General features: G+C 32.0%; 3 protein-coding genes, 2 long non-coding RNA genes and 1 pseudogene across 14 annotated transcripts in view; 2 read left to right on the top strand and 4 right to left on the bottom strand.

The window, feature by feature from the left end:
- The window catches only part of LOC114279355 (uncharacterized), a 114,839-nt gene that overhangs the window by 76,509 nt on the left and 10,575 nt on the right, over positions 1–27,755 (bottom strand). The window lies entirely within an intron of this gene.
- LOC145813714 (uncharacterized) lies at positions 5,081–13,744 on the top strand. Its single transcript, XR_014356950.1, has 3 exons — positions 5,081–5,386; positions 12,871–13,160; positions 13,453–13,744. It is a non-coding gene; the product is annotated as an uncharacterized LOC145813714 (long non-coding RNA).
- Positions 10,631–11,446, bottom strand: LOC145813705 (protein RER1A pseudogene; annotated as a pseudogene).
- Positions 15,451–19,247, bottom strand: LOC145788851 (uncharacterized). 2 transcript variants are annotated; one of them, XM_082909609.1, is made up of 5 exons: positions 17,162–19,247; positions 16,889–16,986; positions 16,466–16,531; positions 15,886–15,982; positions 15,451–15,747 (listed from the first exon to the last, which is right to left on the bottom strand). In XM_082909609.1, exons 1-4 carry the CDS (start codon positions 17,294–17,296, stop codon positions 15,940–15,942), a joined length of 342 nt encoding a protein of 113 aa, XP_082765735.1. In that variant the 5' UTR covers positions 17,297–19,247; the 3' UTR covers positions 15,451–15,747; positions 15,886–15,939. The 2 variants fall into 2 exon arrangements, 1 of the variants encoding a protein (XP_082765735.1); XR_014356943.1 differs by lacking the exons at positions 16,889–16,986; positions 17,162–19,247 and adding an exon at positions 16,644–16,877.
- Positions 19,845–22,031, top strand: LOC145813717 (uncharacterized). Its single transcript, XR_014356953.1, has 2 exons — positions 19,845–19,973; positions 21,194–22,031. It is a non-coding gene; the product is annotated as an uncharacterized LOC145813717 (long non-coding RNA).
- Positions 26,944–27,755, bottom strand: part of LOC145813707 (uncharacterized) — a 49,055-nt gene continuing 48,243 nt past the window's right edge. For all 9 annotated transcript variants that reach the window (XM_082909599.1, XM_082909600.1, XM_082909598.1 and 6 more), the window contains one exon: positions 26,944–27,251. The gene's annotated coding sequence lies outside the window, so the exon portion shown is untranslated. The remainder of the gene's footprint in view (positions 27,252–27,755) is intronic.

Here is a 27,755-nt window from a genome sequence, read left to right as displayed (position 1 = left end):
TTGCCACACCCTCTTGTGGGCCGATTGATGATGGCATTTATGTTCAACTACAATTTTCTAATGAACTCAAGAAACCTACTCGTGGCAGCGATAGTATTGGCAAGAACCACGATAGTGATGTTATACTGCTAGACTCATATAGTTGGGTATTTTTTTTCAGTCGCAACGATTTTCTAGAGAGCGAGAACATGAAAGTATTTTTGTTTGGTCATTTACGTTGTAGGAATTTACCCTCGAGTATTGAAGAGTCAATAATAAATGAGGTGCGCAGATTTGCTCGTGTAATGGTGAATTTGTACCCAAACCCAAAAGTATTGCCGATTGTTCTAGATGTTGTGGTTAGAACATTTCAAAGACCTGATTTGAGCGTGGAAGAGGCGGTTGCCAGGATTATGAGAGAAATTATGAGAGAACCCAATCATTTCATTTCGTTGCCAACCACAAAATCATCCATTGAAGCATTGGAGAAAAGGACTCCTAAAGATTCATGTTTAGTTCAACCATGTGCGATTGCTTCTCAAAAAAAAACATGCGCGTTATGTTCGAAAACTCTTCTAATTAGAATTAACGTTACTACGTTACCGTGCTCTCATAAATATCATGACAAGTGTATTTTTAAACGGTTCAAGATTAGCCAAACGTGTCCTGTGTGCCGCATGGCATTCTAATTTATTAGTATATATTTTGGTTATTTGTTATGTTACTAGAATTGTAGCACCCATTATGTGTGTGCATAATATTACCCCCCATATATATATACTGCATTTTAAATTTGTTTTGTTTTGATTCTTTTTTTAATGTCAAATTCACTGTAAACTGAGTTTTACTATTCTCGTCAATCAACTCTTATCAAAATATGCTGATGTCACATGTTTTAAGACTTTAAATGCCATTCAACTTGTTTGGTTTGGATTTTCAAATTTTACTTTTTAGAAAATTGAAATTTTTTTTTATTTTTTTATTTTTTTGCTTTCACTAATTTTTTTTTAATATTCTAAGAATTGTTTTTAATTTTTAGATACACCTAACATAAATACACTTAAAAAATATAATATTTGTGAAATTGTTTTTTAGAAAATTCAAAAAATATCAAAAATACAAAAAAAAAATTATGTGAATTTAGTATATTTTCGTATTTTGTATATTTATTAATTTTTTAAAATATTTTTTTATAACTATTTTACTTTTAAATACATCTAAGTAAGGTGCATCTTAAAAATGTTAAAAAAAAAAAAAAAATTTGCTTTGAATTTTAAAAATATTCACTAAAAACAAAAAAATACAAAAAATAAAAAAAACTCAATTTTTAAAAAATTAAATCCAAAAAATTAAAACCAAACATATTAAATATTACCCTTGGGTGTCTTCTACCTCCAAAGACCCAACAAGCTTACAACAAAACACTACCCTCAGCCAAACAGTACCATCATTAATATATAGAAACGTCAATCAAATGCTGTTTTTCAAAAACAAAATGTATCTCTTAAGTTACATTTTCAAATTATATTTTATGATTTTTTTTTTGAAAAATAGAAATTAATTTAAAAAATAAACACCAAAAAAATATTTTTAAATATTTAAAAATTAATTATGCACCCAAAAAAATGTGAAAATGATGAGTATTTTTACACCAAATTAATTTTTAAGTTTTTCATAACTTCTTTAGAAAATTAATTATGAAAATTAAACCAAACAAAGAGTGTTATGATTCACACCATCCCTATATCTGTTTATATATGTATATTTTTTGAATTGCCATGTACTAGGAATGTTGCTTATTTTAAAATTAATTCTGCACCCAAAATAGAAAAAAATATGTGAAAATGATGAGCATTTTTTTTTATTTTAATTTTTTACACCAAATTAATCTTTAGTTTTTTCATAATGTTTTTGGAAAATTGATTGCGAAAATTAAACTAAACAAAAAAGTGTTATGATTCGCTTTCCCTATATAGTGTGTATATATATATTTTTATATGTTTTGAATTGCTTTGTACGAGAAAGGTTGGTTATGATAGCATAATACTGTGACCTTTAAATAAAAATTAAAACAAACAAACAAAAAATAAAACAAAAAACAAAAAGAGAAATAAAAATAAGAATTCTAATGGGAAACAAAAGAGAAATAAAAAAAAAATCTAATAGGATTTAAAAGTTTAGTCATGGTGACTATATTCCCAAATTCAGTGAGATTTTTTTTTTTTCAATAGCCTTGCATGGTGGGATATAAAAGTTTAGTTATGCTCACTTTAAATTTAGAAAAAATTTCATTTCAGTAGTGATTTTGAAAATTAGTTATTAAAAAATGATAAATTTTATAAATATTAATAATTAAAAACCTAATTTTTATTTATTTTTTATTTTTTTATGAATGTGTAATATTTCCTTAAATTTAAATGTAAGCTCACTTGGAGATGGAAGCTGACGATAGCCTTAAATAGTAAGTCACTAATTTATCTTTCTCTAGGATTTGGTGGGTTAGATGCGGCAATGTTGGAGTAGTTGGGTTAATAGAGAGAGAAAGATGGAGTTGGGGTATTTTAGTCATTTAATGTTATTTTTTACACTGTTTGGAATAAAGTTAGCAAAAGGGAGAATCTTTATAATAATTTCAAAAGTAAGGGAGATTAGTGTTATTATTAAAGCTACAGGGGAGGCCCTTATAATTATACTAAACATCAGGGGAGGTTAGTGTAATTTGCCTTATAATTGATGGGTGTGAGTAAGGGTGAGCAGTGGATATTCCGATCCAAACTGACCAAACCGAACCAACCCGTCGCATTTTGGATGAATGTGTGATGATGAGCGGATGGTTACAGATTGATTTTTTCCAATCTGCCCAATTTTGGACGGATAGTGGATTTGAGATTTCTTTGGTCGCAACCGAACCGCCAAACCGTGAGTGCCCCTAAAAATTTGTAAGACTTTATTTTTTCAATTTGTTTAGATATTCTGTTTGTATTTTCAATTGAAAAAAAAGTTTAGATATTCAATTGTCTTTTCAATTGTCATTTCAATTTGAAAGTCCTATAAATACCACCCCTCTCACATTTTATTTCTCACAAACAAATTTGTCTCTCAAACTCTCAACTCTCTCAATTAATTTTGAAGTGTCATCTCTAAGTGACAATTGCAATTGATCACCTATCTCTATTTTAGATTTATTTTTAGCCATAGTATCTTCATTAAAGATAATAGAAATAATAATATACAAACGATATACTTTTTAAAATATCTATATACACTTATAGACATATATATATATATATATATATATATATAATTTAACTAAATTTTAATAAAAAATATGTTGAAAAAATTATCTATGACGTGATTTTATTTTGTTGTACTAAGTAATTTTTCTCCTAAATTTTTTCCCAACTTTTCTTCATTTTTTTCTCCACTCAATTTTCTTTCCCTTGATTTGTCCTAGTTGTGCCTTAGCTCTCTCTATTTCTTAATCAGGCTTCTCTATTTCGCTCAAATCATCGAACGTCCATCATTGATAGTTCTTCCTCACTGGATTCTTCTTCTCTATACTCTTGTGTCTCTGCAATAGATCCTTGAACTCGTCACTATTCTCTTTGTCTATTTCAACACCATTCATTCTGGTGATATTTCTCTATCTAGTAAATGCATTTATCTCGAAACTCTAGCTCTTTCACATTAATATGTCATACATGTACAAACCTTTGGCCGTAGTTATGATTTTATCAATTTGTACATATGTTATAGAATTGTTGAAAAATGAATATTACGCATTTTGTTGTACTGTTCTGCTATCTCAGCTCTCTTCATTCGTCAAGCATCTCTCTCATTCCTTACTGTCGCTGTAGATATCTCCGATATTCCTTATCGGAAACACCACCATCTTTGACATTATTTTCACAGGCGATAAGTCTGTTCAGTCTCTCTTTCTCATATTCCCTTTCCTTTTGCTCTATTGGTTAATTTTCTCTAACTCTCATTTTGTGTTCCATGGCTATAAGTCGTGGATTAAATTATTTAATTATTGTCATTACATTCTATGTTTATCTGTATCATTAGAGATCCTGATTTGGTCTGAAATAGAGAGAGTAGAGAGAAGAGAGAAGAAGAGAAAGACAGAGAGAAAGAGGAAGAGAAGAGAGGGAAAGAGGGAATTAAGAGAGAGAGAGGGTCGATCACCGCTGCCTCCGCCTCCGCTTCCGATCTCTGATCTCCTCCTCTGATCTGTGTATGAGGATGATGTGTTGAAGTTTTTTTTTTTTTTTTTCTTCAGATTTTTACATTTTTTTTGGTCTCTCTCTCTGCTACGTTGATGAAGATGTGTTGGGTTTCAGATTTTTACATTTTTTTTTTGTCTCTCTCTCTCACTGCTGCGTTGATGAAGATGTGTTGGGTTTTAGATTTTTACATTTTTTTTCCTCTCTCTCTACTGTGTTGATGAAGATGTGTTGGGTTTCAGATTTTTACATTTTTTTTCTCTCTCTCTGCTGTGTTGATGAAGATGTGTTGGGTGGTTGATGATTTTTTTTGGTCTCTCTCTCTGTTGTGTTGATGAAGATGTTGGGTGGTTGATGATGATGATTCTCTCTCTCTCTCTCCCTGCTACTCTCCTCTTCTCTTCTCTTCTCTTCTTTCTTCTTCTTCTTCTTCTTTGTTCTTCTTCTTTTTTTGATTTTTCTTCTTCGTAGTTATTGAAAAAAAAAATTCAAAATGACGAAACGGCGTCATTTTGAATTCGGGGAGAATTCGAGCTTGAAAATTTCGAGCTACCTAGCATAATTGTTTCTATAATTTTAAACAATTTTGTTACGTCAATTAGTGATGCAGTTATGTATTTCCTATTTTATATCACAAAACTTTGTGACTTGATTACGATATTTATAGTTTCTAAAATTTTAAATATTTTTATTACGTCAATTAATGGTGTGATTATACATTTTGTAGTTGATGAGTAAAATATTTTTTTTATATTAATTTTACTTAATAAAAATAGACGAAGATTTATATTAAAAAAAAATTGAGTATAAATTGATAAAAATTATAAATTAATAATTTATTTTATTATAAGACTCTAAATGTTTTAAATTTTTTTATTATGATTATTACATAATTTTCCCCAAATAATTTCCTCCAAAAATTTGGAACAAACGTCCAAATTTTGTGAAAATCAAAATTCCATCCTTCCATGACAAATCCCTCAAAACTCCCAAACGTCTTCAAAAATTTCTCTCTCTCTCTCTCTCTCTCTCTCTCTCAGTCGTTGCCACTGCCCATGCCACCGCCGAGACCTGTTTTGCTTTCGCCGCCGCATCCTCCACCATGGAGAAAAGCTCCCAAAGCTGTTGACGAAGATCTCTATAGGATCTCGCCGGAGCTCCTCCTCGCCAAGCATCGAAGAGTGAGTCTGCCCTTTTCTTTTCCTCCTAGTTTTAGCAAGCTACATGCCTCAATGTATGTCTCTCTCTCTCTCTCTCTCTCTGCAGCTTGTTTGTCTCCCTTTCTCCATCTCCATTCTATGAAACCCTAGACCGAAATCCCCTTCTTCGAAACTGTCCCTTTCACCGAAATCCAATCTGATAGGCCATTCTTTTCTCATTTGATTTTCTCAGAAGAATGTAATTGTAAATTGAGAAGTACAATTCTTTCCAAAATCTATGAAAGCATTGGGATAAAAATTAGTTAAACTTCCTTATTTACATTTTATGGAATTCTTTCTTTCAACTTAATTAGAAACTTAAAAGATGATAAATTACTTTTAACAATTACTAAATTTGAAATTTAGTCAAATTTATATTAGTAAGTTTTCATATTATTAATGGTGATTTGGGATTTTTTAGTCTCATCAAAGATCCAACAGAAATCAAGCAAACCTGTGAATTGTGGAGCCACAGTACCAAGAGTCAACTTTGAAAACTTGATTCTGTCATTGGCGGGTGTGTTTGAATTATATGATACCTGTGAATTGTGTTTGAATTATATGATACGTGAATTATGGAATCATACTGACTGTGTAACCAAACTTCTGTTGCAATTACCGTGGCTATAAATTTGTGTTACAAGTGTCCTTGAATTATATGATACATTGTTTGTTTGTTCCATTAAGAGAGCTGAAACTCTATGATGTGGAATGTCATCAAATCAAGCATGTCTCATTGGGACAACCCAATTATTAAGGTGTAGACATTCCCCTGTTGTGGAAGGATATCCTGATAAGTGCAAGGATTCCCACATGCTAGGAAATTTTCAAAAAATTCAATAGGCAAGACCTATAGCTAAAATATAATCAGTTGTGTGATTCCATTTCTACACTTCTCGTGTACACTCTTATACTCCATTTTCCATACTTGGTGGTAGAGGGGAAGGTGAGAGCTGTGTGTGCCCCTTATTTATGTTACTTTTATTAAAACTTCCATGGATTCTATAAAAAGAGAATCCTTGATTAGCAGCAGAAAATAACGTTAAACTCCTAGTCTTATAACCTTAATAAAGGTGTGGCTGATATTCTTGTTCGGAGGGGTTATGAAAATGGAAAAAATTATTGATTAAATGTTCTTTACAAGATGTTGGCCAATGCTGTGGGACTTCATAGATAATTTTGAGGACTCAAAGATTGTATAGCTACTTATGTTTTGCTTAGATGTACTTGTGGATGTTTTTGGGTACCTTCTCCTTGGATGCGTTTTAAAAAATATTTACTTATCCAACAAAGAAAGTTAAGAAAAAGGCTGAATGAAGTCGGAAATATGTATCCCGTATTATCAATTCATCTGAAAGGATCCTTGAGAAGCTTAGCGAAGGGAGTAAGCTATTGAGCTCACTAAGTGGACCCTCATATTGGACACTGTTGAGCTAATTAATTTGCTTGGTGTATGATTCTAATATCTACGCATGTCACTCAATTGTCTTTTTACGGGCAAAAATTTTAATATTTTCTTGGATGGATTCCATTGTCATCTTAAAACAAGAGTGAATAAAATTTGTTGTTGAATATGTGGTTTGTGATCTAATAGAAAAATCAATTGAAAAGGACTTCCAAAGTAGAGGTTTGTTAACCCCGTCCTATTTTTGCTTTGCCAGCTGGAAAAGAGAGATTGCAGGAGGAAAGGAAAAGGAAATCACGAGTGTTTGTTTATTATAAAAAATTTAAAAAAAAAAAATTATGAAGCTTTTCAGTTATGTAAGTAACAAGACTAACGTTTTTTATTCAATACCATCATTTTTCAAGTTTTCTTCCTTTATTCTTGTCATCTTCATTCTTGCTTTAGATTAGCATGTCCAGATAGAATTAAAAACATTGGCTCTATAATGAGGCTCCCAAAAGAGGAATGACCGGGGCAATGATTTGGTAAAATTTATATGCTATTGTTTTAGCTTCCTAAGATCTCATATTGTTGAGTGTGGGTGTGCTGTCTTGTTACTTGCGGGTGTGTTGTCTTTTGATAGTAGGGCACTGGCGGGTGTGTTTTTTTTTATTTGTTTATTTTAATTTATAGTAGGATACTTGTGGGTGTGCTGTCTTTTTTTTTTTTTTTTTTGCAATTAATAGTAGGGCACTGGTGGGTGTGTTTTTTTTTTTATTTATTTGTTTATTTTAATTGATAGCAGGGCACTGGTGGGTGTGCTATTTTATTTATTTGTTTCGTGTTAATTGATAGTAGGGTAATTGGTTTTGTGTTTTTGAATTTATTTGCTTTGAATTGATAGCAGGACACTGGCGGGTGTGTTTTTTTTATTTATTTGTTTATTTTAATTGATAGTAGGATACTTGCGGGTGTGCTGTCTTTTTTTGTTTGTTTGTTTGCAATTAATAGCAGGGCACTGGCGGGTGTGCTATTTTATTTATTTGTTTCATGTTAATTGATAGTAGGCTACTTGCTTCTATTTTTTTTGAATTTATTTGCTTTGAATTGATAGCAGGGCACTGGCAGGTGTGCTTTTATTTTGTTTGTTTATTTTAATTGATAGTAGGATACTTGCCGGTGTACTGTCTTTTTTTAAGAGGGAGATGACGTCACAAGAGAAAGATGGAATTCATTTTTGGTTGAAGTCAAATTTGTTGAATGACATGTAAATGTCTGGAAATTCTGAATTGATACTTTTGCTTCCCACCCACGAGAAAAATAAACATAATTTTGAGGGAGTAGAGAAGAAATGTACATGTTTGAAAAGAAAGAACTCTAGAGGGAAAAAACATCACAAGAGAGGTTGGTTCAAGTAAATTCATTAAATTACATAAACATTTGAAAATTCTATACTGAGATTTTTGCCTTCACCCACCCATCACAGATGAAGCATGAATCCTCTAGAGTGTTTATTTTATTTTATTTTCAAGTGATTCTACATAAATAATGTAAAAATATATGTATTATTGATTGATGTGTTGTGATATGTTATATCTTTTACAATGATTCATGATTCCTATATATAGAAGAGGGTGAGTGTGTAGTAGGTAAGGAGTAGGTGAAGTGGAGGTGGTAGTGGTGTAGTGGGTTAGGTTTAGTGGAGTAGGTGAGGTGGTAGTGGTGTAGTGGGTTAGGTTTAGTGGAGTAGGTTTAAGTGGGTGAAGTAGGTGATAGGTTTTAACAGCCCCCTGCAAACTCAAGGGGGATAGGAACTAGCCAACTTGAGTTTGGAGAGAGTAACAAAACAAGAAAATAGACGAATACAGAAAAGAAAAAAGGATAGGAGACACTGTATGGTCGTGTCAGACCGATGGTGAAGACACTGTATGGTGGTGTCATAACGTTGTAGAGGACACTGGATGGTTGTGTCAGACTGATGTAGAAGACAGTTTATGGGGTCATGTCGGACCGTTGTAGCAGACAATGTTGTGATAGTTGTTGTGACAGTTTACGGAGTCTTGCTGGACCCTTGTAGAAACTAACCGAAATCAATGTCGGGACAGTTTACAGAGTCTTGTCGGACCCATGAAGGAGCTAACCGGAATCAATGTCGGGACAGTTTACAGAGTCTTGTCGGACCCTTGAAGGAGCTAACCGGAATCAATGTCGGGACAGTTTACAGAGTCTTGTCGGACCCTTGAAGGAGCTAACCGGAATCAATGTCGGGACAGTTGACAAAGTCTTGTCGGACCCTTGAAGGAGCTAACCGGAATCAATGTCGGGACAGTTTACAGAGTTTTGTCGGACCCTTAAAAAATACACTGTATGATGGTGTATATAGGCTGCCCAAATATATATATATAGGGATATATATAGTGAGCCCTCAAAAGTCGCGCCCTCAAAAGGCGCGCCCACTTCCTCAAAAGGCGTGCCTGACAGAAAGCGTCGAGCCATCAAAAGGTGAGCCTGAGACGCGGCGAGGCACGTGAGCGACAGAGTGGCGTGTCGGCCTCGGCTATTTAACCAAGGTTGAGGCGGAGGCTGTGCAAACCAGTCTGAAACCGCCGAAATTCCTTTGAAAAAAACTCTTCCGTTTCTGAGAAAGAGATTCTGGAACACTCTGTTGCCATTCTGTAACCAACCGTTCTCTGAAACACTCAGCAACCCATAACATGGCCTCGTCTTCCCGTTCAGCTACCCAGAATATGGCCTCTTCGTCCCGTGGTCTGCTCACTCTCTTTCCCGACCTCAATGAGTCAACAAGAGAGAGAACTGGTGCGGTGGCCAGTGAACCTCAACCAAACACCTCTGTGTTTGCTCCGTTGAACTTTCCGATGCGGTCGGTGGAGCAAAAAATGGCGGTGCAAACTGATATTGAGGCCAATCAGTATACTCTGAAGTCATGTGTGGAAACCATGACTGCGGTCACAAACTTGTCGCACCGGCTGCAGAGCAGGACAAATAAGGTGCAACAGTTAAACTCCCAGTTGGCTCTGCTCCAACGCATGTATAAGGATGCGCGAGCAGAGATAAGTGTGCTAAAGGCAGAAAATAAGGAGCTGAAGCGGAAGGCCACCGTTATGTTCCGATTTGGAGGCCCGCCATATGCTGCAGTGGAGGAGCAAGGTGGAGTGATCGTGCCCAGTGGAGTGGGAAACATGGAGGCAACACCGTCAAGGGCCGCCCAGGACGTAGGCAAGAAGAAGAGACCTGCAGCAGAGTAGAGAAGAAAAATACCACTGTTCCGATTTGTGTTGTTTTTTTTTTTTTTTTTTTTTTTTTGTTGTGTGGTGGAAAATGGTGATCGGGGTGAGCCCCGACATAAATAAAATGAGTTGGGTGTGCAGTTCATCTTCTTCCTGTTTTTTTTTGTTTTTTTTGTTTTTTTTTTGTGGCAAAAAAAAAAAAAAAAAAATATTTAAAATAATAATAATAATAATAAGATTAAAATAATAATATTTAAAAAAAGATTAAAAATGAATTGGAGAAAATAAATAAAAATAATAAATTTTGAAATCAAATGAAGGAGAGAGAGAGGGGACAATCCATGTGATAAAGTGGAGAGAGAAAGAGCCCATGTGATTCTGATATAGGTGTGAATGGATTTGGTTGTTTAATTTTTTTTTTTTTTTTTTTTTTTTTTTAATAATAATAACAATAAAAATAATATATTAATGAAGAAATCATGTGCGCTGGTGGGTTGGAAAGGGAGAGAGAGAGAGTGGGGTACATGAGGTGTACATGATGATGAAGATGATGATAAAATGAATAAAAAATTGGTTTTGTGGAATGCTGTGGCTGTATGCAAAAAAAGTGAAAACTTTGTCCTTGAGTTTGTTTCTCAGCCCGTGTATTCATCTTTAATGGAGGGCCCCACCTGAACAGCATCACCGCGTCAATGAAAATAATTGCAGGCGCATTCTCTGAAGCCTTATGCTGCAACATTGTCAGTATCATCAGTTGAAGCTACTTTCTTTCCAACGTACCGCTGCTTGCCAAAGGAGAAGGGGACATATTTGTATTTGACCATGTGCATTATCTGCCACTTCTTTGTTGAAACAAACAGCACCACCCAATAGAACAATAGAATTGGCCAAAATACAGGCACATCAAATGCACTGAAGAATGTGAGCACGAAGGCAAAGCAGAAGGCTTTTGTTACAGAATACCAGAACTTGAACTCAGGAAGGCGGCAAACGAAGGGACGAAACTCGTCAGATCCGCGAGTGGGGAGGGGCCATCGGAGAGATGCGGGATCGACCTGAGGGGAGAGGAAGAGGATGAAGAGCTGGAGGATGTAGATGCCGTGGCCATAGGTGATTATGTAGTAGCCTTGAAGGAGGAAGACGCGGATAGAGTAGATCAACGCCACCAAGACGAAGCCGATCCAACGGTGGTAGACGAGAGGCGTCGACTTGTCCAGGAGGTGTTGGTACCACCGTGACACGGCGTAGCTCCACTGCGACACCGACGACGACGACGGATCATCGCCGGAACCGCCACCGAGATTCATATTTTATTTATTTATTGTCTCTCTTCCTGATTCTTGTTGGAACGGAGCGGGAGATATTAGAGCCGGTCTGGGCAGTGTAGAAGGAGACGGTGCGCCACCAGTCGGAGACGGAGGGGTTTTATAGAGTGATCAAGGTATGTGTAGAGGTCCGGCGGACTAGGTTGAGGTCCGGCGGGCGGCCAAGGCGAGGTTGCCGCCCGCCGGTGACGCGAAAAAAATACTAAACTCTTAACCTTGCTCTGATACCATGTAAAAATATATGTATTATTGATTGATGTGTTGTGATATGTTATATCTTTTACAATGATTCATGATTCCTATATATAGAAGAGGGTGAGTGTAGTAGGTAAGGAGTAGGTGAAGTGGAGGTGGTAGTGGTGTAGTGGGTTAGGTTTAGTGGAGTAGGTGAGGTGGTAGTGGTGTAGTGGGTTAGGTTTAGTGGAGTAGGTTTAAGTGGGTGAAGTAGGTGATAGGTTTTAACAAATAATAATTGCTTCCAGGCCTCAATATTGATTTTATTTTTAAGACAAAAATGGAGAATTTTCCAATCAAAATATTTTCGATCCGGATTTCCATATACATAATATCACTTTTTCCTGAATAATTTTTGATAGGGATATCCCCTAGTATATCAAAAAATTTGCCCCTATGTTTATGTGTGTTGTAATTATAAGAACTCTCTAGATTCTTATTTACTTGGAATGTTGATCCATAAATATATGGGTCCCTCTTATTTTCATAATTAATAGATCTATAAGATAAAAGATTATATCTATAGTATTATGAAAATTCTCATTTTGATTTGGTGATGAATATACTTCGTAATCGTTTTGTTTTTTGTAATGAATTAATAGGTCTTTTTCATATGAATTCTCTTTGTTTAAATCTTGATTTTGAATTATACGACATTGACTGATTCTATTTTTCCATTTTGCTGGTATTAATCTAGACCATCTAATCTGAGATAAATGGTATTGATAATGACCTCTTAACCAGTTTTTCCATTGATTTAGTCTAGAATTCCGAAGTTTCTTATGTCTTAATTCATAATGAATTATTCCTTGTTTCCAAAATAATCTTTTATTGAAGTCTTAAGAAAAAAAGACGTTCCGTGTATAAAGTTATACTTGCGGGTGTGTTTATTTATTTATTTTATTTTAATTGATAGTAGGGTACGTACAAGTGTGTTTTTTTATTATTTGCGTATAATTGATAGCAGAGCATTGGTTAGGAAACAGATACACATATCAAGGAATGATTCTCCTTGGTTACGAATCACTAAACCAAATCTTACAAACTTGTGTGTTTTAGATCAATCCAAATACCTAAAAATATTTTGATTGTTGATTACAACCCAAAGAACCCAAACCAAAGAACCAAATCTTACAAACTTGTCTGTTTCTATTTTATTGTGCTTCTATTGATCAACCAATATTTTGATTGTTGATTACAAAGTCATTCTCTATTTATTTTGATTTTCAATAACTATGTCATTAATTTATTCTTTTCATATTGTTTTTGATGTAGTTATCATGGATCCTTTTGGATGTGCTAAATTTGAGCGTAAGCTTGAAGATAAAGAAGAGTTAGATTCCCATGCAAATGACCCCATTCAAAGTTTAACCAAGAATGATGTTCTCGAAATGCAATTCAATTGAGAAGAGGATGCCAATGATTTCTATAATCAATATGCTAAAGTTATGGGATTTAGCATTAGGAAAGACACGCGAACAATGCAGGCAACAAAGGTTCTTAGTAGAAAATGGGTATGCTCAAGGCAAGGCCAAAGAGCAAAGCAACACTTGGCCCGTCTCTAGGTGATTACTTTTATGGCATCTTTTCAGTTCAAATTATGTTCATTTTGCTTACATTTGCTTTGTGATTGCTTAATTCCAATTTCCTGATATGCCAAGATAGATTTTAGCTAGAACATTTAGATGTCATAACTAATTATGATGTTTACAACTTGATTATGAAAATAAATAATTTACGAACACAAAATGACAAAAGAGTGTGTAATGACCAATATATCAAATTTCAATTTGTTATGATTTGAACCATAGATTTCAAGTGAACAAACCTTAACGACAATATAATTTGTTTTTGCAGGTGTTGCTGTGGTTAATAGTTGATATGATCAAGCGGATGATATTAGGAGCTAAACTAAGATTTTTTTTTTAAAAAAATTTTTGAGGACTTAAATTTGTTAGTATTTTGTATAAATACTCTTAAACGATGGTTGATGGATATTTTTTGAGGACTTAAATTTGTTAGTATTTTGTATAAATTTGATAGTATTTTGTATTTTATGGTTGATGTAAGTTTCAAATTTATATTGCAAAAACATTCACTAGTTTAGGTTCTGATAAAAAAAAGTAAGAATTCTTTACAATTGAACAAATTTTCTCTAATTTGTTTGTGTTTGTGGGCGTATGTCAATTTCTATTCACTTGATTTTACTGCTATTGACAGAGCTGGATGCAAAGACAAATGGCTTTCTTCTTGTAAATGCTAATGGTGGCTTGAATCAGATGAGATTTGGGGTCTGGTTGTTGTGTTATTTGATATTTTAATTGGCTTCGATTTAATCCTTAATGTCAATTATAGTCTGATAAACAAATAATTTTAGAGTGCAGATCTGTGATATGGTTGCTGTTGCTAAATGGTCGATTGTTGTTCTTTTGGTTTATAAAACAATACAAATGGAGATTGAACTGAAAATATCAAAACTGAACTGACTGAAGCTTGTGGGGAAACTGATCGGTTTCTGTCAATTTGGTCTAGCTTGGTTGGTTTTCTTAGTTTGGTCAGTTTTGAGGTTTTTCTTGGTTGGTTTTATTGGTTTGGTCGGTTTTGCTACATAGCTAAACAAGAAGTGTTTTAATATTTTTGCTTTCCAACATCTCTTGCTAGTGTGGTGGTGCTGGACCACAAAATTTGTGTAGTGGTCACACTCTATTGCGACACCATGTGTTCTTCTAGAAAAAAAATATGTTAGTTTAATTTACGTTTAATTCATTTTATATCATGCAGACTATTCAATATCCATATAAGAATTCAGATTATTTTTCAATGTTTTTTGCTTTCCTTTGAACATATTGTTTTAAATATTTATATAATTTGTGGTGATTGGCAATCCAGCTTTGCAGTAAACAATGGAAGCTTTACAGGGTCATCAGCAACAGTGGGATTTGGCCCTGCTAGTGCAGATATAAGTGGTGGCAATTATTTTGCTGGTACATGGTATTGGTCCTTAATCACCATTCATTTGTTCTATGCAATTACACTGATTTTTTGAGGACTGTTAAAATCATCCGCTGCTCAATTGTATGTAACCTAGAACCAACCGATGCAAAAGCCAATGTTTTTGTTTGAGAAGTTAAATAGTAGGTATTCGGAACTGGTTTTGCAAATTATTTTTATGAAGATTGTATTGCAATTAATGAAATTTCCTCTGGTTGTCCACTGTGGAATCCATTGAACAAAATCAATAGTAGTCCAGTTCTGGTGGTGTCATCCAATTGGCACTTTGATTTCTCATTTGTTTCCCTATTTTATAGCCCATTTGAATCTGTCAAGGGTCTTGACCGATCCATTTAAGCATGGTTCCTCTCTCTGTTTTCATTGTTCCCTTTTCATTTTGCCATGAACTGATCAACTAAGTTGGTAACTTTGTTACTATCAATATCCAGCAGGGCAGTCTACTTTTCTATTTCTTCATTTTCTAGTTTTTATTTTTAATTGGAAGGGGGTCTAGTAGGAATTCAAATGTTAAAAGAAAGAGAAAAAAAATCGAAAATTGAACTTATGAAGTGTGATGGAAGGAAAGTGAAAACCAATTTCTGAAACCAAATGATAATAATATCAATAATGATACCAACAAAAAAAGAAAATCTGTTTTTTCATTTAACATGATACCAATAATATACGTTCTGTTTTTTTTTTTAATACTGAGTCGATGAAAATCTTCTTTTTTTTATTAAAAAAAAGAAAAAAAAAGAAAAGAGAAAAAAATGCCGCTATAGACCAAAAAACCAACAAAAGACAGATTTTAAGCCAACATCAAACAAATCCCAAGAAAATAAACGATGATGCGTAGCTAGAATGTAGCAAAGAATCTTGTTAATTATAAAGCTCTGTCTAAGTTTCCCAGACATGAATAGTAGTGTGTTTCCATTATGAAGCAAAGCCAAATCAATATGTATCATATGACAAAGGTCCACAGACACCATGAAAAGTAAAAATCGAAACATAATAGTATTAATCAGGCGGCATTGACACACTTGGCAATGGTAGCAACTCGTCTTTGTTCTCCCACAACCTTATCCACTATCTTTCCTTCTTTCAAGATGACGAAAGTCTATAGCCTCTACTTCCGTTTCAATTCACCCCTAGCTTTAAGTTCTGCACAAGATAACACACTTGAGAATATAATTTTATATCAAAGGTTGAGTTATAAACTTAAAGTTCACCAGTTTAAGAAATGCGATAATGTCATCAATTGTACGAAATTATGAAAAATAAAAAAGAATAGAGCGTCACCAGCTTTATATTGCGCGATATCACCAACAATAGGAGCTGAATTGTGCTTGTATATCACAAGATCAAGTAACAAGCGAGCCCTATGCAAATAGTCAAACTACATGCCAAAAGTAGTGAGTACGTGCACAATTTTGTTAGACTTGGCCTAGGCATTTAAAGCAGGCCCATCTCTACAAGAAACACTAAACGTGGCCATTGTATTGATTAGATTAAGTAATTAATAAAGGTTTATTTTGAACCAAAAGGGAAAATCCAATGAAATCATATTGTTGATTAAGAGTGGTACGAAATATTGCAGGCAAGGAAAACAAACTAATAAAAATTAAGTTGTTTTTCCTAATCAACAACAGTAAGTGATCAATGAAAGTATGTTATTATTGGTTTGGGCATATTATCAAACACATGGTGAGCAAAAGATAAAATTGTAGCAAAACAACAAAACAAAGACAATACATAGGCCGAGCCAAATATTAAATAGAATTGGGGCAATAACAAGCATCAATCTAATATAGAAGCATAGAAATCAAGTAATGACATCTCCATAGAAGACAAAGAAACAGCAAACCAAACAATTACATACCAGATTGTTTGGATTTGCAACTGGTTTGTGAAAAAAAAATGCATACAGAGTTCAGCCCAATGCAAACTGCAGAATAAAGAAGATACAACACTCAAACGAACATTCATTGTAAGAAATTGAACAATTTTTTTGATAAACTAGAGAGTAATTTGCAGCAAAGAAATTGAAAAATTTACACCTCTTAATATCTCACGACTTGAGGAACAAGCTTGGGTGAAAAGCACACCACCTAATTGCAAAACATATAATTTTATATATTTATTATATGTCATATTAAGCCTATAAGAAAATGGCACTGTCTATGAATGCAAATGATGCAAGAATATCTGCTGATGGGTCAAAGACTGATTTAGGTTGTGAAAGCAATGTAAGCCTTAGTCAGTACACAAAAATAAAAGAATTTACGCAGGACAAGTTACTCACGGAGCCACATGACTATTAACTAGAATAAAGTATATCTTCCAGAACTTCCTTTCTTTCATCACGCACGGGCATAATTCATATCTTAATTTTGAAATTTCCTGCAAAAGAATATTCATAAATATAGTTAACAGTTCAAAATTTTAAGAAGAATTTAAAACATTGAGTACAATATACTCATGCAAGCTATTTGACAATACATGAAATATTATATCCTATAAACTTAACAACCAACATCTAAAAATTGAAGCTATTAGAAAGTGTAATTGTATTTACATCATCAATGCACTTCCTCGTGTGGCCAAAATCCCGTCCATGAGCGAGCCAATGACAATTGTGTATGACATCTATAAGGTAACTGTGCAATACAAGCTCAAGACTTGTTTGCTTTAATGCCATGTTAAAAACCATTTGCTCAACTCCTCTAAAATCTTTTAAGAGCCATTGTTGGTTAACATGGCATCAAAATGGGAAGGTCTTGTATTCAAGTCTCAAGCTCACCTAATAAAATTTAAGGTATGCATGAGTTTGCCAACTCAATAAAATAAATTTGGCCATACCAGAGGCAGCCTGTTGACAATATAAAAAAAAACTTCAAATCCTTTCCGATTGCTTAAAACCTTGAGAATTTGGTTCTTATCTGGAGTTTGGCACACATGAGGGGGCATGTTGACAATATATATTCTTTAAGCTACACCCTTTGTAACAAGTTAAGCTTTTAGAGCAGTTTGTGAATACCAAACCAACAATGGGTTACATTATAGAGCTTATGAATTGAAAAGATATTATTCTACTCCCATAAACTTATTTGTTTGTCCTTCAAATTGTTGATGTTGATAATTTATACAAAAGGACAACATCATCATATGATTTTGGCCATTAAACCAACAAAAGTTGTCATTAATAACCAAACAGTTCTGTTACCCAATTCAACTCACATCAAGCAACTTCTTTCTCAAAGTCAAGTTTGAAGACGTTAAACAAGCTATGGAAATAGGGAGTGGACAAGTCTTTTCCTTGATATTCAAAGAAAATTTGTTTTTACAAGCATTTACAACCAGGCAATTCATTGGAAGTTCAAGTTTTCAAAAATAGAGTAGTTTTGGTAGTAGAACCAATCTATCTTTCCCAGTGCACTGCTCCTTCTTACAGGTGGGTTGGGAGAGAGAGATAAATAATATTGCAGTTCATAGATTTATCAACCCAAAAAAAAAATATTGCAGTTCATAGACAAAGAAATTTTCATAACAAAGCATGCTCAAACCAAACCAAACTAAGCCTTATATCCCACTCAAGTAGGGTGGGCTATGATAACGAAGTATACTCTAATATATATATATTAAAAAGTGTTTTTAGCAACTTTTACTAGATATCAGTAAAATTACTATGAAGAAAAATAAAACAAAATGACAAAAAAAAAAAAAAAATTCTTTACATTACAGAACACTAGATTGAAGAAGCATGAATTGAAGGGTGACAACATATGTTCAATGTTAATGAACCAAAGGCATTTGTGGGTAATAGAGATTAGAGATGATCGGTCGTTGACCTCTGGGAAGATGGTAGGCACTTCAATGACTTAAGATCACCGGCGGCACACTACCTAATCTGTTGTTTTAGCTTATCAATGTTGTAATAACTAAAATTAATTGGGGATATGGATGATAATTTTTGACACAACTCAGGTAATATATAAAATTAGCAAGTTAGGGTTGACTATTTTTCAACATGAATCTAAGTATGATACGACTCAATAACGTGAATTATTAATTATATATTTTAATGTTCACTAAGGGATGCCATGACATTTTTTAATCTTTTATTTAACTCTATCTAATTGAATAAAAAAGTATGTAAAATAATAATTAAGGCTAATATCTTTTTTTCGTTTAAGACATGTATTTTTTTTGTTACCTATTTTAGAGTCAATCTAGTAAAAAATATGTAGTAATAAGGTACAATTTTCTTAATTAGAAAAATGCAATTGAATTAAAATCAAACATTCTATGAATAATTTCATTTAGTATAAATAAATTTTATAAAATTCAACTTATGGGAAAAATCTCCATACACTTGCTAAGTTATTTTACACTAAAAGTGAAAGTTTTCGCATTAAATATCAATCGGACGCGAATCAAAATAACGCTATATGATGACATGAAAATAAATGAATTGAGCTAATATTGAAGTAATTATGAAATAGTACGACATGATACACTCCCCTAGTTGGGGGCCCTAAATTTTGTTCAAAATTGGGAGCCCGAGACAAACGCCTTAGTCGCCTCACCTCAGGGCCGGCCCTGTGATTGAGCACGAGATGGTGTTGTGAGTGAGGATTGACGATAGAGGATGATAATGAATCAATGTGACAATGGTAAAAAAACCGTCTTCATAGATTTTAAGTTCTTCTTTTTTCCTAAAGTGAACCCCAAATCTAAAATTATAATTTTATGCTAAATAGAAAAACGTGGTCACAGACTTTTTATTTATTTATTTATTTTTTAAGCTTTTCCTAAAGTCAAAATGAACCTAAATGTTGTTCTACAGCAAAGGAAGGAGACAACTTGCGTGTGATTGTTATCCACTCTCAAATCAGTTTGTATTTGAATATACTTCTTTCTTCTTCCTTTTTTATTATTATTTATTGTTAGTCTTTTATTTTAACTTGCGTGTGATTATTATCCACTCTCAAATCAGTTTGTATTTGAATATACTTCTTTCTTCTTCCTTTTGTATTATTATTTATTGTTATTCTTTTATTTTAACTTGCGTGTGATTATTACCCACTCTCAAATCAGTTTGTATTTGAATATACTTCTTTCTTCTTCATTTTTTATTATTATTTATTATTATTTATTGTTATTCTTTTATTTTATGGATTAGGATTGTGGGAGAGAATCCTTATTTGACTTGGTTGTAAGTGTTTTCTTACTAGTTTTCGATTGGATTATAAGAAACTAAATTAATTTAATAACTAGAATTCTATTCCTTGTGGGTTTGGGTTTAATACTTGGGTACAATTTTTCTATTATAAATATGGATGATTTCTCATGTTGAAATATTTCAGGTTTTTGTGAGAGATTGCAAGGTACGCATTCATTCTTGTTTGATATTAAAAATTATTATTTGTACGATTGCTCTTGATTAGTGAAAATTATTGCTGGTGGAGGTAGGTTTTGCTGAACCACATAAAATCTTGGTGCCGTGTGTTTCCTTTCCATTCTCTATATTTGTATTTGTTTTAATTCTAATTCTAGTTTTTATCCTAATTATTCATAATAATCATCAACTTTGATGTAGTTGGGTGTTCTAGATAAGCACAACAATCTCAAGCATAACAAAAAAATAAAAAAAAATTAAACTAAATGAATAAATAAATCTCAAACAAGAAACAATCAGACCATAAAACTTCTCAAACTCAAAATCCACACAGGATTTAGAGCAATGGTACAAACAATAATGACTAATAAATTGCTCACGAATACAAGAGAGCAGTGGGACGTACACCATTATTTTAATTATTAAAAAAAAAAAAGAAATTACAAAAAATACTTCAGGGTTTAATCCTTATAAGAAAATAAATTTTTTCTTTTATCAAATTGTATTTTAATTTTTTGATTTTGTTTGTCTATATTTGATAAGTAAAATCATTGGAAAAAATATATATATATTTTAGTCATTAAACTCAATAAAAAATAATATTTTAGATGTTTTATATACACCTACATTGGTTCTACTTACTGAAAATAAGTAAATAGTTTAAACTGAAAATAAATCAAAAATTTTAAATTTAAATTAACAAAATTAAAAACTCATAGTTTATTTTATTAGAAAGATCATACTCAATTTTTTTTTTTTTTTTTTTTGGAGTAACTGTTCAAAGAAAAATGTTGTGGTTGCAATTTTCATGGCCACTCTTGTCACCACTCTTTCATATCACTAGCAAAATCGAAAGGAAATTTAGAAAAATGATATGCGCACATAATTTTCATACAAAATTTAAGACACGAATAATGTGGTAATGCTAGTCTTGCAATTATGAATTAGATTGATGAATGACTATAAATGTAACACATTATTATCCATGAATTTTTTAAATACAAATTCTGTTTGTATAGTATTACTTGGAAATTTAATATCCAAATCAAACTGGATATAGAATGTTATTATAAATGTATGCTTCCTTTAGATTTTGTTTAGCAAATTTTAGTACCCATCTTCTTGATCTATCTCCCTTTTATATCATTATATATGTATATATATATTTGTTTGTTTCATATTTGATATTTTTTATTTTGGTATCATCAGATCATACAATACCATAGACATGGATCATAGCTATGCCTACTGTTGTTGGGAGGACGAGAAAATTCTTGCCACACCCTCTTGTGGGCCGATTGATGATGGCATTTATGTTCAACTACAATTTTCTAATGAACTCAAGAAATCTACTCGTGGCAGCGATAGTATTGGCAAGAACCACGATAGTGATGTTATACTGCTAGACTCATATCGTTGGGTATTTTTTTTCAGTCGCAACGATTTTCTAGAGAGCGAGAACATGAAAGTATTTTTGTTTGGTCATTTACGTTGTAGGAATTTACCCTCGAGTATTGAAGAGTCAATAATAAATACGGTGCGCAAATTTGCTCGTGTAATGGTGAATTTGTACCCAAAGCCAAAAGTATTGCCGATTGTTCTAGATGTTGTGGTTAGAACATTTCAAAGACCTGATTTGAGCGTGGAAGAGGCAGTTGCCAGGATTATGAGAGATATTATGAGAGAACCCAATCATTTCGTTTCGTTGCCAACCACAAAATCATCCATTGAAGCATTGAAGAAAAGGACTCCTAAAGATTCATGTTTAGTTCAACCATGTGCGATTGCTTCTCAAAAAAAAACATGCGCGTTATGTTCGAAAACTCTTCCAATTAGAATTAACGTTACTACGTTACCGTGCTCTCATAAATATCATGACAAGTGTATTGTTAAATGGTTCAAGATTAGCCTGACGTGTCCTGTGTGCCGCATGGCATTCTAATTTATTAGTATGTATTTTGGTTATTTGTTATGTTACTAGAAGTGTAGCACCCATTATGTGTGTGCATAATATTACACCCCATATATATATATACTGCATTTTAAATTTGTTTTGTTTTGATTCTTTTTTTAATGTCAAATTCACTGTAAAACTATTCTCGTCAATCAACTCTTATCAAAATATGCTGATGTCACATGTTTTAAGACTTTAAATGCAATTCAACTTGTTTGGTTTGGATTTTCAAATTTTACTTCTTAGAAAATTGAAATTTTTTATTTTTTGTATTTTTTTGCTTTCACTAATTTTTTTTTTAATATTCTAAGAATTGTTTTTAATTTTTAGATACACCTAACATGAATATACTTAAAAAATATAATATTTGTGAAATTTTTTTTTAGAAAGTTCACAAAATATCAAAAATACAAAAAAAAAAAATTATGTGAATTTAGTATATTTTCGTATTCTTGTATATTTATTAATTTTTTAAAATATTTTTTTATAACTATTTTACTTTTAGATACATCTAAGTAAGGTGTATCTTAAAAAAAAAAAAAAAAAAAAAAAATTGCTTTGAATTTTAAAAATATTCACTAAAAACAAAAAAATTTAAAAAAATAAAAAAAACTCAATTTTTAAAAAATTAAATCCAAAAAATTAAAACCAAACATATTAAATAATACCCTTGGGTGTCTTCTACCTCCAAAGACCCAACAAGCTTACAACAAAACACTACCCTCAGCCAAACAGTACCATCATTAATATATAGAAACGTCAATCAAATGCTGTTTTTCAAAAACAAAATGTATCTCTTAAGTTACATTTTCAAATTATATTTTATGAATTTTTTTTTTTGAAAAATAGAAATTAATTTAAAAAATAAACACCAAAAAAATATTTTTAAATATTTAAAAATTAATTATGCACCCAAAAAAATGTGAAAATGATGAGTATTTTTACACCAAATTAATTTTTAAGTTTTTCATAACTTCTTTAGAAAATTAATTATGAAAATTAAACCAAACGAAGAGTGTTATGATTCACACCATCCCTATATGTGTTTATATATGTATATTTTTTGAATTGCCTTGTACTAGGAATGTTGCTTATTTTAAAATTAATTCTGCACCCAAAATAGAAAAAAAATATGTGAAAATGATGAGCATTTTTTTTTTATTTTAATTTTTTACACCAAATTAATCTTTAGTTTTTTCATAATGTTTTTGGAAAATTGATTACGAAAATTAAACTAAACAACAAGTGTTATGATTCGCTTTCCCAATATAGTGTGTATATATATTTATATGTTTTGAATTGCTTTGTACGAGAAAGGTTGGTTATGATAGTATATAAAAATTAAAACAAACAAACAAAAAATAAAATAAAAAACAAAAAGAGAAATAAAAATAAGAATGCTAATAGGAAACAAAAGAGAAATAAAAATAAAAAATCTAATAGGATTTAAAAGTTTAGTCATGGTGACTATATTCCCAAATTCAGTGAGATTTTTTTTTTTTTTCAATAGCCTTGCATGGTGGGATATAAAAGTTTAGTTATGCTTACTTTAAATTTAGAAAAAATTTCATTTCAGGAGTGATTTTGAAAATTAGTTATTAAAAAACAATAAATTTTATAAATATTAATAATTAAAAAATTAATTTTTATTTTTTTTATTTTTTTATGAATGTGTAATATTTCCTTAAATTTAAATGTAAGCTCACTTGGAGATAGAAGTTGACGATAGCCTTAGATAGTAAGTCACTAATTTATCTTTCTCTAGGATTTGGTGGGTTAGATGCGGCAATGTTGGAGTAGTTGGGTTAATAGAGAGAGAAAGATGGAGTTGGGGTATTTTAGTCATTTAATGTTATTTTTTACACTGTTTGGAATAAAGTTAGCAAAAGGGAGAATATAATAATTTCAAAAGTAAGGGAGATTAGTGTTATTATTAAAACTACAGGGAAGGCCCTTATAATTATACAAAACATCAGGGGAGGTTAGTGTAATTTACCCTATAATTGATGGGTGTGAGTAAGGGTGAGCAGTGGATATTCCGATCCAAACTGACCAAACCGAACCAACCCGCCGCATTTTGGATGGATGTGTGATGATGAGCGGATGGTTGCGGATTGATTTTTTCTAATCCACCCAATTTTGAACGGATAGTGGATTTGAGATTTTTTTGGCCGCAACCGAACCGCCAAACCGTGAGCACCCCTAAAAATTAGTAAGACTTTATGTTTTCAATTTGTTTAGATATTCTGTTTGTATTTTCAATTGAAAAAAAAGTTTAGATATTCAATTGTCTTTTCAATTTGTTTTCAAGTTGAAAATCTTTTTATCAAATGGCAAGTGTTGATATTTGGTATTTTTGTGTGGAAAATATAAGGTTAATTTTGTCTTTTTTTAAAAAAAAATCAAATTAAATAGTTTTTGAATAAAAAAAAGTAATTAAATAGTTTTGATAATGCATGGTTTTGTTATATGTATTTATTATTGGTATTTGATAATTATTTGATAATCTTTTGGTTATGTTGAGTTAGATTGTTATCTTAAAAAAAATATTGACAAGTTGTATAATGTTCAAAATTTGTAAAAGTTTAAACTGCCAAACCGATCCGAATCCATCTGCCAATTTGTTCAATTCGCATCAGTCAATCCGACAGACGGATGCGGATTGATTTTTTCTAATATGCCAATCCGGTGGATTTGGAGGTTCCCTAATTGTAACTGAACCGCGAACACTCCTAGATGTGAGTAATTTATTTTTTATTTTTAAAAAGAGGGTGGATCCCCTCCCGTCCTTAATCTAGATTGGAGGGCGCTATTAAGGTTTATGGGTTCTACCACAAGTCCCGTTTTAATAATCTGAATCGTTCATTTTGTCGAGCACTTCATGTATATCAATCACACAAAAAAAATTAGATCGATCCGATAATCGCAACCTATTCAATTTATCGCATTTGTCAAATAAAAAATAAATGGTATATTTTTAAAAATATAATTGTCGTCTATATTATTAGTGACAAACACAACAAATTGAATAGATTACGATCATCGGATCGATCTAATTTTTTTTGTGATTGATATACGAAGTGCTCAACAAAATGAACGACTTAAATTATCGAAACGAAACTCGTATTGAACTCCACGTGCCCAAACAATGCCCTCCAATTCGAATTAAGAACATGAAGAGCTCCACGTCCTTTTTAAAAAGTAAATTAATTTTCGAAGTATTGTAGATTTTCAACCTTGGGCAAGCCCAATTGGGAGAGCAATTGGATGGGCCAGATCAGTAAGTAAACCCCAAACACAGCATCCACCACAACCAAGTTTTGGCGAGTGAGTGTGAAAAACTCTTATTTATTGATTGTTTTTTACTCATTATCCACTCTCAAATCAATTTGCATTTGACTATACTTCTTTCTTCTTCCTTTTATTATTATTATTATGATTATTTATATTTATTGTTATTCTTTTATTTTATGGATTAGGATTGTGGGAGAGAATTTTTGTAAGACTTGGTTCTTAGTGTATTCTTATTAGTTTTCGATTGGATTATAAGAAACTAAATTTATTTAATAACTAGAATTCTATTCTTTGTGGGGTTGGGTTTAATCTTAAGATTTTTCTATTATAAATATAAATATGGGTGATTTCTCATGTTGAAATATTTTGTATTTTTGTGAGCGATTGAGAGGTACACAATCATTCCTGTTTGATATTAAAAATTATTATTTATACGATTGCCCATGGTTAGTGAAAATTACTGCTCATGGAGGTAGGTTTTGCTAAACTACATAAAATCTTAGTGTTGTATGTGTTTAATTTTCTCTCTATTCTCTATATTTGCATTTGTTTTAATTCTAATTCTAGTTTTTATTCTAATTATTAATAACTATCATCAACTTTGATGTAGTTGGGTGTTCTAGATACTTATCTGCACAACAATCTTGAGCATTAAAAAAATAAAAATAAAACTAAATGAATAAATAAATCCCAAACAAGAAACAATCAGACTATAAATCTCCTCAAAACTCGGAAATTAAATATCCAAATCAAATTGGGTACAAAATGTTATTTTAAATATATGCTTCCTTTAGATTTTGTTTAGCAAATTTTAGTATCTATCTCTCCCTTTTATATACATTATATTTTCTTTTGTCTGTTTCATATCATATTCATATTTGATATTTTTTATTTTGGTATCATCAGATCATACAATACCATAGACACGGATCATAGCTATGTCTACAATTGTTGGGAAGACGAGAGAATTCTTACCACAACCTCCCGTAGGCAGATTGATGAAGGCATTTTTGTCCAAATACGATTTTCAAATGAACTCAAGAAACCTACTTGTGGCAGCAACAATATTGGTAGGAAGCACAATAGTGATGTTATAGTGCTAGACTCATATCGATGGGTATATTTTTTTAAGTCGCAACAATTTTCTAGAGAACAAGAACATGAAAGTTATTTTGTCTGGCCATTTAAGTTGTAAAAGTTTACCCTCGAGTATTAAAAAGTCAATAATAAATGAGGTGCACAGAATTGCTCGTATAATGGTGAATTTGGACCGAAACCCAAAAATATTGCCGATTGTTCTAAATGTTGTGGTTAGAACATTGCAAAGACCCGACGAGAGCATGGAAGAAGCGGTTGCCAGGATTACGAGAGAACGGAATCGTTTCATTTTGCTGCCAACCACAAAATCATCCATTGAAACATTGGAGAAAATGACTCCTAAAGATTCATGTTTAGTTCAACCATGTGCGATTGCTTCTCAAATAAAAACATACACAATATGTTTGAAGACCATTCAGATTAGAATTAACGTATAACCTTGCTGTGCACTAATAAATATCATGACAAATGTATTGTCAAACAGTTAAGAGATTAGCAAACTCTCGTCAATCAACTCATTCTTTTTAAGTGATTGGTTTCTAAATGTACAGTTTTAAAATTAAAGATAAAGAGAATAAAATGATATTTAAGAGATTGTTAAGAGATATCAGTGTAACCAACTCTAAATAATGTCACCATGAAATTGAACTTATTTTAGGGTTAACAGAAAATTGACCAAGATCTTGTGTGCAAAAATATTACCACAAAGACAGGTATAAATAGTTCCCAATAAAGAAAGTTGAGTTGTATATGTTTGTATAAAAAATAAACTCCAAATAAAAAATTAATTTCCCATTCTCTTGAGAAGATTCTCATTTCTGAAAGGAGTTTTTCTCTCATTAAATCATCCACCTGATACCATCTTCAAAGATTGAGCAACCAATGATATTCAAATTGGATGACACTTGCACATTGAAATATCTACACAACGAAAGCAAAAGTTCAGTGGGAAACAAAACAAATTTCTAAGGATTTGCTCCTAAATTTAGCCAATAATTAATCTAATTTACAATCCATCCCAGTGATTAGTCTAAACTGTAAGTGTTGGTGACAAAGTGATATGTTGAATAGAACGCAATTTTTTGTGCTATTAAAGTGTAGTTAATATATATATATATACACATATATATGTTGGCAACAAAGTGATATGGAACAGATTCTAATCATAATGCGTATGACTAATTCGAATGCATCTTATGCAAAATAAATTAATGAGTTCAGATCATCAGCGTACATCAAGCGCTTGCTTTTCCATGAGATAATAAGCACACACGTGACAAGAAATGTCTAAAATGTAAATTTACTCGTGAAGCTTGATGATATTATACACAATTGATGAACAACATGAAAATGGTTAGAATATAAAAAACATCTACCCTTTAACATGTTGTAATACTTGCCAATGACAAGCAGAGGCGTTTTTGT

Source organism: Camellia sinensis, chromosome 15, assembly GCF_055761805.1.
Source record: "Camellia sinensis isolate YWXY chromosome 15, ASM5576180v1, whole genome shotgun sequence".
Classification (NCBI taxonomy): Eukaryota; Viridiplantae; Streptophyta; class Magnoliopsida; order Ericales; family Theaceae; genus Camellia; species Camellia sinensis.
This window is presented reverse-complemented; position numbering and strand designations above follow the sequence as displayed.